A 15,822-nucleotide genomic window follows, 5' to 3' on the forward strand; every position below is an offset into this window, starting at 1 on the left:
TGTGAACTAGAAGAAATGTTTAGAGTCTTGAAGATGGAGATCTTAAATATAGGGGCATGCTAAAAGGCAATGAGATCTGAAGTCCAAGTTCTGATTGTTAAATGTTGATAGTTGTAGAAGGGCTTCCAGCCTTTTGTTCATAGGGTTGCTATGAGTCATGCTTGACTCGAAGGCAACCAACAGTAACAACAAAAATAACTGTTGCCTGGGATTCTTTTTTTTTTTTTTTTTGCTGTCAACTATCTGGGGAAACTGATGGTTTGAATCTACCAGCTGCTCTGTAGGACAGAGATTGGAAGTGAACTCTTAAGGACACTTCCATAAAGATTTACAGCCTCAAATCCAATAAAAAGTCCGTATGAATCAGAGCCAACCTGTCTGTGTGAAACTGTTACAAGATGCATAGGCTTAAAACTGATCTGTCCCTCACAGGCACCTCCCTTGATCAAACTTGAAGGAGCTAAAAAAAACGAAGGAAAGAAGATAATCTAAGGTCCTCTGATGCCATGTAGGAGTTTGAGTGGTGGAGAGTTTCCATATTGCACTGCTGACCAAAGTTCCCTTGGTTGGAATCCACTAGTTTCTCCACAGGATAAAGATAAGCAGTCTCCTCCTGAAAATACTTAGTCTTAAAAATCTGGTGAAAGGTCACTATGAGTCAGAATTGACTCTATAGCTGTGGATTAGGAGATTGTCTTTTAGTGGTCCATCAAAAGGATGGCCAAGAATGAATGGACTTCCAAGTCCTCTATATACTTCCATTAAACTATCTATTTAAATACAAAGAAAAAGGGTGGATCATAGGAGAATCTGAACCGAACAAGGGATTATGAGCTTCACTAAACAAGTCATGGAGGATCCTGGACCTGTCAAAGGGCCTTTCTGGGTTTCTACAGGAATGCAGGTGTTGGATAGTAGTGACGATGACTTAAAAGGGAGGTTAGGTCTGTGATTTGGAAGAAGTCAGAAACAACAGCCTTTAGGGGAAAAAAATTCAAAGGAAGGCTACCAAGCTTGCCGTGAGGCAAGGAGTGGAAAGCAATCTTCAGTGGCCCCATCTGGTTTTGAGGCAGATGCTCACAAATGCACAAACTTTTTCTTTTTCAGAGATACTTTTGGTAGTAAGGGGGTAATTTAACATTCATAAAATGTGAATGCTTAAAGAAATGGTGACAAGATTCATACTTATCAAAATAATTCCTAGCTCAAATAATAATATAGCGTTGTTTTAAATTAGGTGGTCAGAATTGTTATCTTTCAAAGACTTATGTGAAAGATTGTGTTTTAATACCCACAAGGTTAAGATGATTTTCAAGTGTGATTTTTAAGAATGACTTTTGAGTCATTTTCTTAGGTACAGATCTATTATACAGTGCACTATATTTTCATCTGCCATCTGGGGAAGACTTGCTCTACTGGATGCTTTTCAAATGCTATTCATATGTCCACTAACTCAAAAGTGAAACAACCAAAAAGTAAGCTGGCCAAAAATGGTGTCATGTTGGTTTTCACATTGTAATTTCTGCTTGCATAGTACAAATAAAAGTTACGTTTCTGCCTTTGGCTACTTATTGCCTTCACAGAGGCTAGCAGTTATGATTTACCCATTAGAGGAGGACTGAGGAAAGGCCTGATGATAACCATTTAAGTAAAACATTTTTAAATTTGCAGGAAGGCAAAATTAATATGTTATATTTGTTTATTGCAAATACTTACACCCTAACTTGTAATACCAACATTTCAAGTGTGCCAACCTCAGTATTAGAAGGTGAAGCTAGACTGCTCCTTGGAGGCAAGAATGGTGAAGCTTTGTCTCGCATGCTTTGAGTATGTTGTTAGGAGATGCTGTTTCTCAGGAAGGTGAAGGGATGATGAAGGAGACGATGACCTTCGACCAGGTGTATTGACACAGTGACTGCAACAATGGGCTCAAATGTGTCAGAGATTGTAAGAGAGCTTAGCACAGGATAGAACAGGGTTCAGATCTGTTTTTCATAGTGGCACTACGAGTTGATGTATGTACATATGGTGTGATGTCACCTTACAATGACAATAACAACAATCACCTTTGTTTTAAGTTGGAATTATCTTTTTTTTTCACCTTAAGAATAGCACCTGATGTAGATTAACTGAATATTCAGACATTATTTTAAAGCTAAAGAATGTTGTCTATACATTATTTTCTCAAGTGACTGTTTACTTCTTAGTTAGAAGATTAGGGTATTAAAAAGCAGATTCAGTTGAATTTGACTGTAGGTACAAGCTTTGGGTTGTATCACAACTCCCTACAGACTAGACAACAAGAGTTACCCAGTTTGGGAGAGTGTTTTTGGTTTTTTTGTGGGGTTTTTTGTTTTGTTTTGTTTTGTAGAATTTTAAGAGATTCTCCACTCTAAATATTGTGGATTAAAAATTGTTTAATTAATTAGAATCACACAAACTGTGATCTTATTGAGTTCTTCCTATATTTTCCTCTATAGAATCTTACTTCCCCAAGAGGGTGATTAAGTCTTGATCAGATCAGGATGGCACGACTTCATTATTGTTGTTGTTATCAAATGTCAACAGGTTGTTTCCAGCTCATAGAGACCCTATGAAAACCAACAAAACACTGCTCCTGTACCATCTATGTTTGAGCCCCTTGTTGCAGACAGTGTATCAAGTAGTATTATTGAAGGTCTTCGTCTTTTTCACAGAACTTCTACTTTATATCTTTATCCAAGAACTTATCTTCTCTGTTACTATGTCCCAAATATGAAAAACAAGATCTCATTCTAGCTTCAAACAAATTATTGTGCTTCTTCCAAGATAGATTTGTTAGTTTTTCTGACTATTGTTGTTGTGAGCTGCAGTCAAGTTGACCATGACTTGTTGCAAAGAGCTCTGCTTAATCTTGTTTCTACCTCACAATCTCCATCATATACTTGTCCCCATCTTTATACTCATTGTGTCCACCCAACTCCTCGAGAAACTTTCTCTATGTTTCTGACCCTCTACTTTCCCCAGCATAATGTCTTTTTTCCCAAGGACTTTTCTCTCCTGACAACATACTTAGAGTATGTGAGATGAAGTTTCACCATTGTTTCTTCTAAGAAGCACCCTGGTAACCATTCCTTCACGACAGACTTGTTTGTTCTTTTGATATCCCATGACTTTCAATATATTTCTCCAACATCACAATTCAAAAGCATAGATTCTTTTTTGTTCAACTTTCAAATATGCATCTAAAGTAATTGAAAATATTTTGGCTTGGAGCAGGCTCATTTTAGTTTTCAAACTGATATCCTTATTCATTAGCACATTAAAGAGGTTCTTGACAGCAGATTTCTCCAGTAAAACATATCTTTTTATTTCTTCTTCACTAATACATTCTTCTAGTTGGTATAGCACTGATCTGTCCACTTGCTGTACAGAGATAACTCATGGTTGCTGTGATGCTAATCACTGTGACCCTGATGTCCCAAAGGTGATAATGATCACCCATGGTGGACAGTGTTTGGTGGAGCTCCCTAATTAAAACAAGCTTGGAGCAGGAGTGGCATCCACCTCCAAAATAGCTTGCCTCCAAAACCCTATGGACTTGGAGAAATTATGAAAGTTATGCAAGTGTTCAAGTCTTTCATTCATAAGGTCTCTATGAGTCACCTACGACTCAATGGCACTTAACAACAACAACTACAATTACAGGTATTGATTGTGGCTCTAAGTAAAATTAAATCTTGTAAACTTCAATCTTTTCATTATTTTTTGTGATGTTGCCTATTTGTCTGTTGCTGTTGTTGTGTACCATTGAGTCAGAACCAACCCGAAGGTGACCCTCCAACAGGTTTTTGCAGGCAGGTAATCGTATGGGAGGAGATTGGCCATCCTTTTCCCACAGAGAAGATAATGCTTTTTAAATTGCAGCGCAGCTTCTTACTACTAGGTCTCTTGTTGTTGTTATATGAAATTGAGTCATTTGTGATTCATAGTAACCCTATATGTACAATAGTTCTGAACCCTGCCCAATCCTGTCAATCTATCCCCTCTGAGGTCTTCTTATTTTGCACTGTCCCTCAATCTTTCCAAGCATGATGGCCTCCTCCAAAGACTGGTCCTTGCTGACAACATGTCCAAATTATGTTAAATGGAACTTCAAAATCTTTGCTTCCAGGCAACAAGCTGATTTCACTCTCCCCACAACACACCTGTTTGTTCTCTTTGTAGTCCTAAGAATGTTCAATACTCTTCTCCAACACCATAAATCAAAGGTGTTCATTACTCTTCTGTTATCCTTAGTCATTGTCCAGCTCTCTAATGCGTAACAGGTAATTGCAAAGACCATGGCCTGGATCAGGTGTACTTTAGTCTCTAGAATGATTCTGTTGCTTTTTAGCACTCTACAGAGGTCTCTGACAGCAGATTTTCCTAATAAAATTCACCTTTTGACTTCCTGAGTCAAAGTGCCAAGAGTGGCAGTCTAGTGGTGAGTAATTTTAACTTACTGACATTGAGATATAAGCCCTCTTGAAAGATGTTGTCTTTAATCTTCTTCAGTAAATGCTTCAAGTTGTCTTCACTTTCTGCAATCAAGATTGTGCCATCTGCATGACACAGGTTGTTGATGAGTCTTCCCTTCAATCCTGATGCCACATTCTTCTTCATAGAACCCAACTTCTAAAGTTATTTACTCAGTGTATAGATTGAAAAGATATGGAGAAAGGATATAACCTTGCCACACATCTTTCCTGATTTCAAATCATACAGTGTTTCTTTTTTGTTCTTTTAGGATGATTACTTCTTGGTCTATGTATAGATTACTTAATCCTTTTACTTCATCTGTATAAGTCTGGAAGCTCTCATGAAGCCTGGTCATGTGTGACCCTGCTTGTATTTGAAATACCACACTTAATATTCTTTGTCAATACAATAATTCAATTGCATCAATTCTTTTATATTCCATGTTCACTGGCTAGCTTTTGCATCTATATGTGGTGATTGAAAATATCATGAGATGTGTTAGATGTTCCTTAATTCTCAAGCTGATATCTGTGTGGATTTTTTAAAACTACAACAACACTTTAGTGAGGTATTTTGAGATACTTAGGTATTAGATATCTTGATTCCCATTTTTCAGCAAAGAAAATAGAAGATTCAACTGTAAACCATAGGCACTTAATAATCTTTTTCCTTAGGACATAATTTGTTCTTAATACTTAACTTTGAACATGACAATTTGAAATGGTCTTAAGAATTAATGAACTGTTCTTCCACAGAAAGCAGAAGATCTCTGATATTTTATATGGGATACATGATATCACACTGTCAATGTTTTTCCTTTCATTGGGCCTCAGGTACGCCCAAAGTTGGAGGGGATTCTTGAAGGTCTGGAGTGGGACATCGTTTTCTATTTCAGGCAACTAAGGGAGTAAATTTGGGTACTTTGCTTTTCTACAAATCTGCTTTTCCTTTTGTAATCTAAGAAAAATAGTCGAGGAGTTATGCACAATACCAGTAATTTAAAATTCTGAACATGTATAATTTGGGACAAACAGGGGAGAGAAGCATCGGAATGACCTGTTAACCACAGCTAAACTCCACTGAGGTCTTGGTATTAAGCCCATGCCTCTGACACTTCGTGAAACTTCATATCAGCCACCAGCGCAGAGCCCAGCCAGCTAGTGTCATTAGAGGAAGGTGTACGTTGCTAAAAGCAGAAGAGCAAGGACCAGGAATGGTGAAGGATTCTAGACAAGAAGAATCATCTAGAATGGCAACAAGCTCCTTTTTCCCCATTTGGGGAGAAAAGGAACATGTTAATGTAAATGCAAACGAGATCTCTCAAGAAAATGGTTGGAAAGTATTATTTTTAATTGGAATTTTTATTTGTCATCAATATTCATATATTTTATGAGCTTTAGGGATGTTGGGGTTTTTTTATCTTGTTAAAAATATTCTTTTATGCCAAAATTCTAGGAGTGAGAGAGGTGGAAATATACTTTTGATGGGTTGTCAAACACAGATCTGGCCAGCCTCTCTAGAAACAAGAGTGTCAAGGACAACAAAAGTGTTGAAAAAGTATCTTCTTGTAATTGAATGGAACAAACACAAAAACATTCTTCTTTGACTGGTGTTATTATGTGCAGAATGTGCAGTTTAATTAATACTATAAAGGAATAATTATTTGAAATCTTATCATATTGTCTGAAAGAAAGAATTGCCTATACAGACGATTAGCTCTAAAGTATTTTATTACATCAATAATCTTGCTTGCTTACACATTTCCTTAGGGGGAAAAAATAGACATTTATTTCCATTTAATTGGATTTTTCTAATGAACAATGAGAGATTTATGGGTTTAAGGCACTTGAAAATATTCTAAGTTATGCATGCTGATTCAACCACACAACAAACAGAAGTTGGGAGGAAGTGCAGATGGACTACTGAGAGGATTACGTGTTTTCTTGGAATGAAAATGTGAATGTACATTGTAAAGTTACACTTTTATGACTAGATTTTAATTGTCCTTTCTATTTTTTTAAGATGGTCTCTAAATTTTTGCTTTTATTCTTCAAGTAAGATTTAATGTCGAGGAAGAAAGCAAGTTAGTTCATGAGATACAGTTTCTATCATTTTAATTTACTTTTCTGAGGTGAAAAAGCAGAGGCACCTGGGAAGGAACAGTTGTTTACATAAGCATAGAAACAAGTTCTTTGTGTTGATTGTGCTTTTCTTTTAGGCAGTAATGAAAGCAATTGACTTTTACTAAGTAAAAATAGCATACATTATCAGGAACCTCATATTGTTTTAAATATGAGTAATAGTCTTTAGGCCACCAAAACCTAATAAGTCTTTCTAAGAAAAAGCAAGCCTTTAAAAAAATCCATCTGGGGATAAAAGGGACATGTTAAAGTAAACATAAACCAGATCTCTCAAGAAAATGTTTGGAAAATATTATTTGTGTGTGTCTGCGTTACAATGAAATTTTATTTACAAAAATAGACTGCACTCTGGAATTGGTCCATAGGCTATAATGTGTGAATCATGGTTTGAACAAAACCTGGCACTAAGTAAATGCTATATACTAAATCAAGTTGATTCTGATTGATGGCAACTGATTTAGATAATCAGTCACTGATTTGGGGGGGGGATTGCGTTTGTTTTGGGGTTGGTTTTGGGGTTTTTTTTAGATCTACAATAGATTTTATTTGTATTTTTTTATAACGATATTTTTCACCCCACACAATATAATACTATGCAGCATGCTGGAGCAATGATTTTGTAAATTATTACCTAACTTGGGAGAGACTGGAGAGCATTATGCTGAGTGAACTAACTCAGTCCCACAAGGATAAATATTGTATAAAACCATTATTGTAGTATAAGAATCCAAGAGGAGTGGGAGAGGTTGGAAGCAGAGGGATGAGGATGTGCCGTAAGAGGGAAGATTAATCATGGGGTAGTTCAGTTTGATGGGTGGGGGTGAGGGGAATTGAAAGAATTTGTTCTTGAAAACAATGTATTCAAATTTTTTAAATGAACTAGTTGTTGTTAAGTGTTCTAGATTAGTAGGCTATCCATAGCAACCCTATGAACAAAAGTCTTAATACAAAATTTTCATCTTTTTTCCAAGTTCATAGAGGTTCCAAAGGCAAACTTTTATTTATTTTTTTAAGTGGATGCCACTCCTGCTTCCAAGCCTGCTTTACGAGGGCCCAGGGTATAGCCTTTTTAAATCTGAGGCCAAACCAAATCAGCTCACAGGTACCCTATTGTGAACAACAACTACACCCTAGTCTCAACCCCAAACCAAAAGAAAGTATTATTTTTAATTAGCATTTTTGACTGTCATCAATATTACAATTATTTTATGGGCTTTGGGATTTTTTTAAACAATTACATCTTAATTTTTATGCAGAAATCTTATTTATTTATTTTATGATTCAAAGTATTGTAGCTTATTCCATTCTGTGATTAAACATTTTTCAAAAGAAAATAAAGAAAACTGTTACTCTTGTTCATTAATACTAAGGTTATAGGCATAAAATGACAGTTGTTGTTGCTATGCTTCCATTGGGTCGACTCTTGAGTCACAGCAACCCTACATACTACAGATCTGCACCTCGCTCCATCCTGCACCGTGCTCACAGTCCCCACCATGCTCAAGCTGATTATAACTCAATAACTCATTTGTCTATCCATTCATGATCTGCTATGCTAGAAATAAAAAACAGAAGGAGAATGGTGTTACATGCATAATTACAAGTCAATCACAAGTTCTATCCTGAAGTACAATATTGTGAGTGGTAGGCTACTATCCACATGCATACAAGAAGATCTGTTATTATGGCTATTGTTCAAATATACACACTGACAACTAAAGCCAAAGGGAAGGAAATTGAGGATTTTTACAAAATTTTGCAGTCCAAAATTGACCAAACAGCCAATCAAGATAGCTCAATGGTAATTGGTGACTAGAATGCAAACATTGGTAACAATTAAGAATAAATGATAGTTAGAAAATATGGACTTGATGACAGAAATGAGGCTAAAAATTGAATGATTGAACCTTGAACCTCAATGATTTATTAATCATAAATACCTATTTTAAAAAAACACACAAATGATGACTTTACACATGGACTTCACTTGATGAAATGTGCAAGAATCAGATTGATTACATCTGTCAAAGCTATCACTATTAACATTCAAAATTAGGCCAAGTGCTGACTATAGAAGAGACCATCAATTGCTTATGAGAAAGTTCAAGTTGAGGCTGAAGAAAATGAAAAGAGCCAAAATATGACCTTGATTTTATCATACCTGAATTTAAGAATCATTTTAAGGATAGGTTTCAATCATTCAAGATCAATGATTGAAGACCAAATGAGTGTAGCACCAGGGGTATCATCGATGAGGAGAGCAAAACCTCGTTAAAAACAAAGAGGAGAAAGAAAAAAAACCAAAATGGATGTCAGAAGAAACTCTGAGAAGTACACTAAACAAAGAAAAGGGTTGCTGAAGTAAATGAGCTGAACTGCAGATTTCAAAAGACAGCTAGAGAAGACAAAAAATAATAAATTGGGAAGAGAGCTGGGATTAAAGAATAAAGACCTCTCTTTCCTCAAGCTGAGAGGACTGAATAACAAATTCATGCTTCAAGTTGCAATACTGAGAGATATTATAGCTAAGGGCAAAATCTTAAATGATCCAAGAAGAATTAAAAGAAGATGGAAGGAATATACGGAGTCACTGTACCAAAAAGAATTGGTTAAAGGGGAAATAATTCCAGAATTAACCATATAATCAAGAGCCAATGGTGGTGAAGTAAGAAATTCAAGCTGCAATTAAGGCAATGATAAAAAATAAGGCCTCAAGGATTAATGAGATACCAACTGACATGTTCCAACTAACAGATATTATCTTGGACATGCTCAACAGTATATCTCAAGAAATTGGAAGACAACTGTCTGGCTAACCGACTGGAAGAGATGCTTATTTGTCCCCTTTCTCAAAACGGTGATCCAACCCAAATGTGGAAATTATCAAACAATATCATCACTACTATATGCAAAGAAAATATCACTGTAAATCATCCAACAACAGCTAGACAGTATATTGACAAAGAACTGCCAGAAGTTCAAGCTAGGTTTAGAATACAGCATGACACAACTTTGCTTGCTGAAAGTGAGAAAGTCTTGAAGCACTTGTTGCAGAGGATCAAGGAATGCAGCCCTCAGTATGGATTGCATTGTGGCATCAAGAAAACAAAGATTGTTTCCTCTGGATCAATAGACAACATAAGGATGGATAGAGAAGAGGTTCAAACTATCGACAACTTCATCTTACTTGAATCTACAATTAACACCCTTGGTAGAAACAGTCAGAAAATCAGGAGATGTATTGCACTGGAAAAGTTTGCAATTAGGAACCTCTAACTTGAATCCTAGAACTGATTCTATAAACTACAGAATGAAACACAAACCAATCGTGTGTTATCCTCACAACTTTTGCTATGTTTGAGCACATGGTTGCTGTCACTATGTCAGTCTGTCCCATTGGACATCTGCTTCTTTTTCACTAGGGACTGTTACCTCCTGATAACATACAAAATATGTGTGACTGTGTCTCACCATGCCTACTTCTAAGGAACTTTATAGCTGTGTTTCCTCTAAGACAATGTGTTTGTTCTTATGATGGTTCACAATATATTTGATATTCTTTTCTAATACCACAGCTCATAGGTATCAATTCTTCTTCAATCTTCAACTGTTGGCGCATGACCTGGTTGAAAATACTGTGGTTTGGGCTAGATGAATCTTAAACCTCAAAGTGACATCTTGTTGCAACATTTTAAAGAAGTCTTTTGCAGCAGAATTATCCAACGATCTGTTACTTGGTTTTTCGATTGCCATGTTTATAGACATTAATGGTAGTTTTTGTAAAAATAAATTCTTGACAATCTCATTATTTTCTCCACTGATCATGATACTACTTAGTGGTTCAGTTTTGAGACACGTTCATGTTGAGGTATAATCAATATTGAAATCTATTTTTTTCTGCTTTTCATCAACAAGTTCTTCAAGCCTTCTATACTCTCAGCAAGCAAGACAGATTGTCATCTAGGTGTCACAGATTACTAAGGAGACTTCCTCCAATTCTACTGTCATGTTCTTCTTCACAAAGTCCAGTTTCTCAGATTACTAGCTCAACATACAGACTGACAAATACACAGAGGATGAAAGTTTGATGCATACCTTTGTTGGCTATAGATATACCCTTATCTGCTCAAATGACTGCTTCTCGGTCTATATACTGTTGCAGATAACACAACCTTGCTTACTGAAAGTGAGGAAGACTTGAAGTACTTGCTGTAGAAGTTTAAACACTGCAGCCTTCAGTATGGATTGAATCACAATGTCAAAAAAACAAAAATCCTCACCACTGGGCCAATAGACAACATCATGATAGATGGAGAAAGAATTGAAACTGTCACTGGCTTCATCTTACTTGGATCCACAATGAATACCCTGGATCCCAGCAGTCAGGAGATCAGGAGACATAGTACGTTGGTAAAGTCTGTAGTCAGGGCCCTCTCCAAATTATTGAGGAGCAGTGATGTCAGTTTGAGGACTAAGATGCACCTGATTCAGGCCATGGTCTTTTCAATCACTTGGTATGCATCTGAGAGCCAGACAGTGAATAATGATGACAGAAGAATTGATACCTTTGAACTGTGGTGTTGGATAAGAGTACTGAATTATCTCATGGACTGCCAAAAGAACAAACAGATATGTCTTGGAGAAGGTGCTTCCAGAAATCTTCTTGGAGGAAAAGATGATAAAGCTTTGTCTCACACACTCTGGGTATATTGCTAGGAAAGGCTATTCCAAGGAAAGAGACAGAATGCTTGAAAAAGTGAAGATACAGTGAAGGAGAGAAAGACTTTCAACCAGGTAGATTAACATAATTACTTCAGCAATGGGCTTAAGTGTACCTGAGGCTGTGGGGATGGTACAGGACAGGACAGATTTGAGATCTGTTCTTCAATGAATTGCCGTTGACTCAACATGTTCTAAGAAAAACAACAACAGCCTCTTAATTCTGATATTTTTGCAATTGTTTCTATTAATATCACCATCATCCTTTCCCATTATAAAAATAATTTGGATATTATTTGCATATTAGTTGTATTTTATCTTTAAACAATTTAATAAATTATATTTGAGTAATTAGAATCTGAGACTATTTATATGCAGACACCAAACCTAGTGTCAAGAATACTGTAGTTTTCATTGTATATATTATTTACTGCAAGAGCAATGATAACATGACAATCAGAAAAACTTCATGGTGTACCACTAAAACCATGTTTATTTTGCTTGTAAGACTGCTGGGTTTAGCCCAGTTGAGATGGGATTAGCTAACCTAGCTTTGATTTAACCTAGGTTTGATTTGCCCATATGTCTTTTAGGTGCAAGAATCAGTAAAGCTACTTGGGAAGGCATTTTCAGTCCTTGATAATGACTCTGAAAAGCCAAAGGAGTGAAAAGTTTCTAATAAGGAAGCTCAGATGGCATTTTTGAAAGGTATATCTGTCTCGTTAGGGAAGTCATTTAGGATGAAATCTGTTCTCAAACTGAAAAGGAAAACTATATATGCCAGTTTCTTTATGATTATAAATTGTGACTAGAGGTTAGGGATGGTGTTCATCCAAGGAAGCCACATAAATAAGTTTAAAAAGTCAGAGATGAGGAGAGAATTAGGCCTATTAAGATTTCAGTTCACCTTCTTGAATGAAAAGAAGAATAAATTCATTATAGAGAGAGGTAAAGAGAGTTGAGAGCCACCTCTCTGAGGCTCATAACGGTTCATTTTGTTAACCTGACTAAATTATTTTATCATAAAAACCCTCTAATTTCCTTATTGGTTCTTTCTTGGCTTTAAAGGCCTTTAATTTTATAAAACTTTTAATAATTGGTAAGGAGCTACACTACCAACCTATAGTCATGCAGTTTGAATCCACAAGCTGCTCCATGAGAGAAAGACGGGTAATCTCCTCCCATGTGATTTATTGCCTATGAAAATTTGCCAGAGGGTGCACTATGAGTCAGTTGCAACTTGATCGTACATAAAACAAGAACAATAGTACACATAGTCTATAGGGGGATTCATGGAAGAAGCTTTTTTATTACTCTATTTTTTTTACTTTTTATTTTGTATTGATTTGTTTACCAAGTTTATATATACCATTTTTATTCTATCTTTAAGTGAACCAGAATGGTGCATGTGGAGGCCTAAAACTGATGGACTAACTAAATCTTTGAATATTTTTAGTTATATTCAAACTGATAACATTCTTCTCTGAGTCTGAGTATAAAGCAAAGTGCTGAAAGTTCAATTTCTGACTTAATTTATTGCTTCTATCTGATGACTCTTTTGAAGCATACAATATGTCATTATAAATCAAACACTATGACATCTCTGATATGTGAGACAAATTTTAAGAGCCTTTGATGTTATGCCTTAAAAATTAATTGCTATAATGAATTATTATTCTTAAATAGATTAAAGAAGCATTGTAAAGTTTTCATAATGCTGATTGAAAATATGAGTTATTTTGAAGAAGAGGTTATAATCTATCTTGTATAAAGTGTACAAGTAATATATAAGTGGAATTCACTATTGTGGACATTTGTGTATGTAATGTATAATGACAAGCTGGATTATTTCTAGAAATATTAAAAGTTAATAAAAATATTCTAAATGAAAAATATGTTGTAAAGTTCATAGGAATAAAGTAAGATACATAGACTTTTAAGGTGGCTTTCTGTGCATGAGATGGCTCCTTATTTCAGTTACTCCTGTTGCCTCAAATATTCTACACTTGTTGTTGTTGTTATGTGCCGTCGAGTCGCCTGCGACTCATAGCGACCTTATGTACAACAGCCCTAAACTCCGCTCTGTCCTGAGCCAATCGCACTGTTTCTGACACTCCCATCCCAATTATCCCAGTCACTGAATCAATCCACCTCATAGAGGGCCTTCCTCTCCTGCGCCGTCCCTCCAACCTCCCAAGCATGATGTCCCTCTCCAAGGACCGGTCTCTCCTCACTACATGTCCGAAATAAGTTAGACAGAGCCTCAGAATCCTTGCCTCCAAGGAGCCACCCGGTTTAACCCTCTCCAGGACAAATCTATTTGTTTTCCAACAATTCTACACTTAGATGATCAAAATACACTGCTAAAAATACAATTTGTAACTCATTTTAACATGTAGAATGCTGGTTTAGACTTACAGAAATGACTTGCCATATGATGTTTTTATCCTTGTTGTATCTGGGAAGTATTTGCTCTGAACTGGTGGTTTACTTGTAAAATCAATCACTTTGGTCTTTTTCATTTCAGACTCACCATGTAGACATATCCAAGAAACCACACTGTAACCAGACTGGTCTGGAGGCAAATGCACTGCTTGGTTATCAGAATAAGTTGGCTGATCTGGAACAAGACAAGAAGAGTGGGGCAGCTGCAGAAGCAGACACTACTGTGACCACAGGTCAGTTAAGCCATATACCAATTTTAACTGCCTAATTTGGAAGCAGGAGTGGCATCCACTTCCTAAACAACATGCCTCTGGAAACTCTATGAAATTTGAGAAAAGACAATAGTTGTAGAAAGACTTGTCTCTATTTGTCTCTATGAGTCATGCTCGACTCAAATGGCAATCAAAAACAACAACTTGATAAATGTATAACATACAAACCTTTATTATTTTGTTAGGAATACATGCCTCAGATAAATTGACCATCCTGACCTGCAAATTCCAACAAAAAAAGACTTTAAATGCAGCACAATATTCAACACTCAAAATCATGAAAGTTTACTGCTCACTGTTTTTCAGTATTAGATTTTTTCTCTTTTTATTTTGATAACTCATTTTTATTTCATTGGAGGTCACATACCTTCATTTTATGTTACTAGAAACTATCACTCTAAGTTTAAAAATTGTATCAATGTACATCTATTGACATAAATACATTTTTTTTGCATTTCATCACTCACTCAATTCCTTACAATGTCAAATTTTTTCCATTTCTCTTTTAAAATTATAATGAAAGTTTACAGAGACTTTGGATTTCCACTCATATGTTGTTATACACTTTCCTCTCTTCCGACCTCTCCTCTCAGTTTTCTCACTACAGAGAAAAAAAAATTATTTCATTATTATACAATCCCCCCCTCCACACACACACAAATCCACTTTACTATGCAGCTCTTATTCTGGGCTCTTGTCATGAAAATAATACCCAATCATATATTTCTTTCAAACAGTCCTCTCCCTCATCTGTTTCAATGCATTATACATTATTTATCCCCTCTTTTCTTAAGGTCCCCAACCCCTATGCCGGCCCCATTTTACAACAGTGACACTATGCAGTATTTGTCCTTTTGTGATTGAGATAATTCACTAAGCAAAATGTCCTCTAGAGTCATCCATTTTGTATAATATCTCATGAGTCCCTTGTTTTTTAAAGACAGCATAAAATCCCAATGTATGAATATACCACATCTTCCCTATCCATTTCTTGATGGGCACTTGGATTTTTTCCAACTCTTTGCTATTGTGAACAAAGCATTAATAAACATGGGTATGCATATATCTGCTTGGATAGCAGTTCTAGCTTCTTTAAGGTATATTCCCAGTAGTGGAATTGCTGGGTCAAATAGTATTTCTATTTGCAACTTTTTGAGAAAGCTCCATAATCCTTCCATAGTGGTAGCACCATTTTACACTCCCACCAACAGTGAATAAGGGTTCCAGTTTCTCTACAACCTCACCAGCATTTGCTATTTGCCGACCTGTTGAATTTTGCTATTCTTACTGGGATGAGATGATATCTCATAGTTGTTTTGATTTGCATCTCTGTTAGAGCTAGGGATTTTGAGCTTCATGTGCATGTTGGCCATCTCAATGTCTTCTTTGGTGAAGTGTCTGTTCATATCCTGTGACCATTTTGCAATTGAGTTGTTTACCATTATCTTCTTGTGGTTATCAAGTCCCTTAATCAGACATATCATTACCAAAAATTTTTTCCCAGTCTGTAGCTTCCTTTTTACCCTGTTGGAGAAGTTTGGAGATGTCCATAGGCATTTGATTCTTAGAAGGTTCCATTCATCAATTTTATCCTCTCCTGATACAGGCCACGGTCTTCACAATCACTTGTTATGCATCAGAGAGTTGGACAATGACCAAGGAGGATCGAAGGAGAATTGATGCCTTTGAGTTGTGGTGCTGGAGAAGAGTATTGAGAATACCATGGACTCATAGGAAAACAAACA

The 15,822-nt window shown here is 36.1% G+C and overlaps 1 protein-coding gene across 1 annotated transcript in view; it reads left to right on the plus strand.

Moving 5' to 3' along the window:
* The window catches only part of THEMIS (thymocyte selection associated), a 329,386-nt gene that overhangs the window by 271,516 nt on the left and 42,048 nt on the right, over window positions 1-15,822 (plus strand). The window contains exon 5 of the mRNA XM_006885033.1: window positions 13,888-14,038. Within this exon, the coding sequence (XP_006885095.1) occupies window positions 13,888-14,038 (151 nt within the window). The remainder of the gene's footprint in view (window positions 1-13,887; window positions 14,039-15,822) is intronic.

This window comes from Elephantulus edwardii, unplaced genomic scaffold (genome assembly GCF_000299155.1).
Source record: "Elephantulus edwardii isolate Elephantulus edwardi_28Jun2011 unplaced genomic scaffold, EleEdw1.0 scaffold00039, whole genome shotgun sequence".
NCBI lineage: Eukaryota > Metazoa > Chordata > Mammalia > Macroscelidea > Macroscelididae > Elephantulus > Elephantulus edwardii.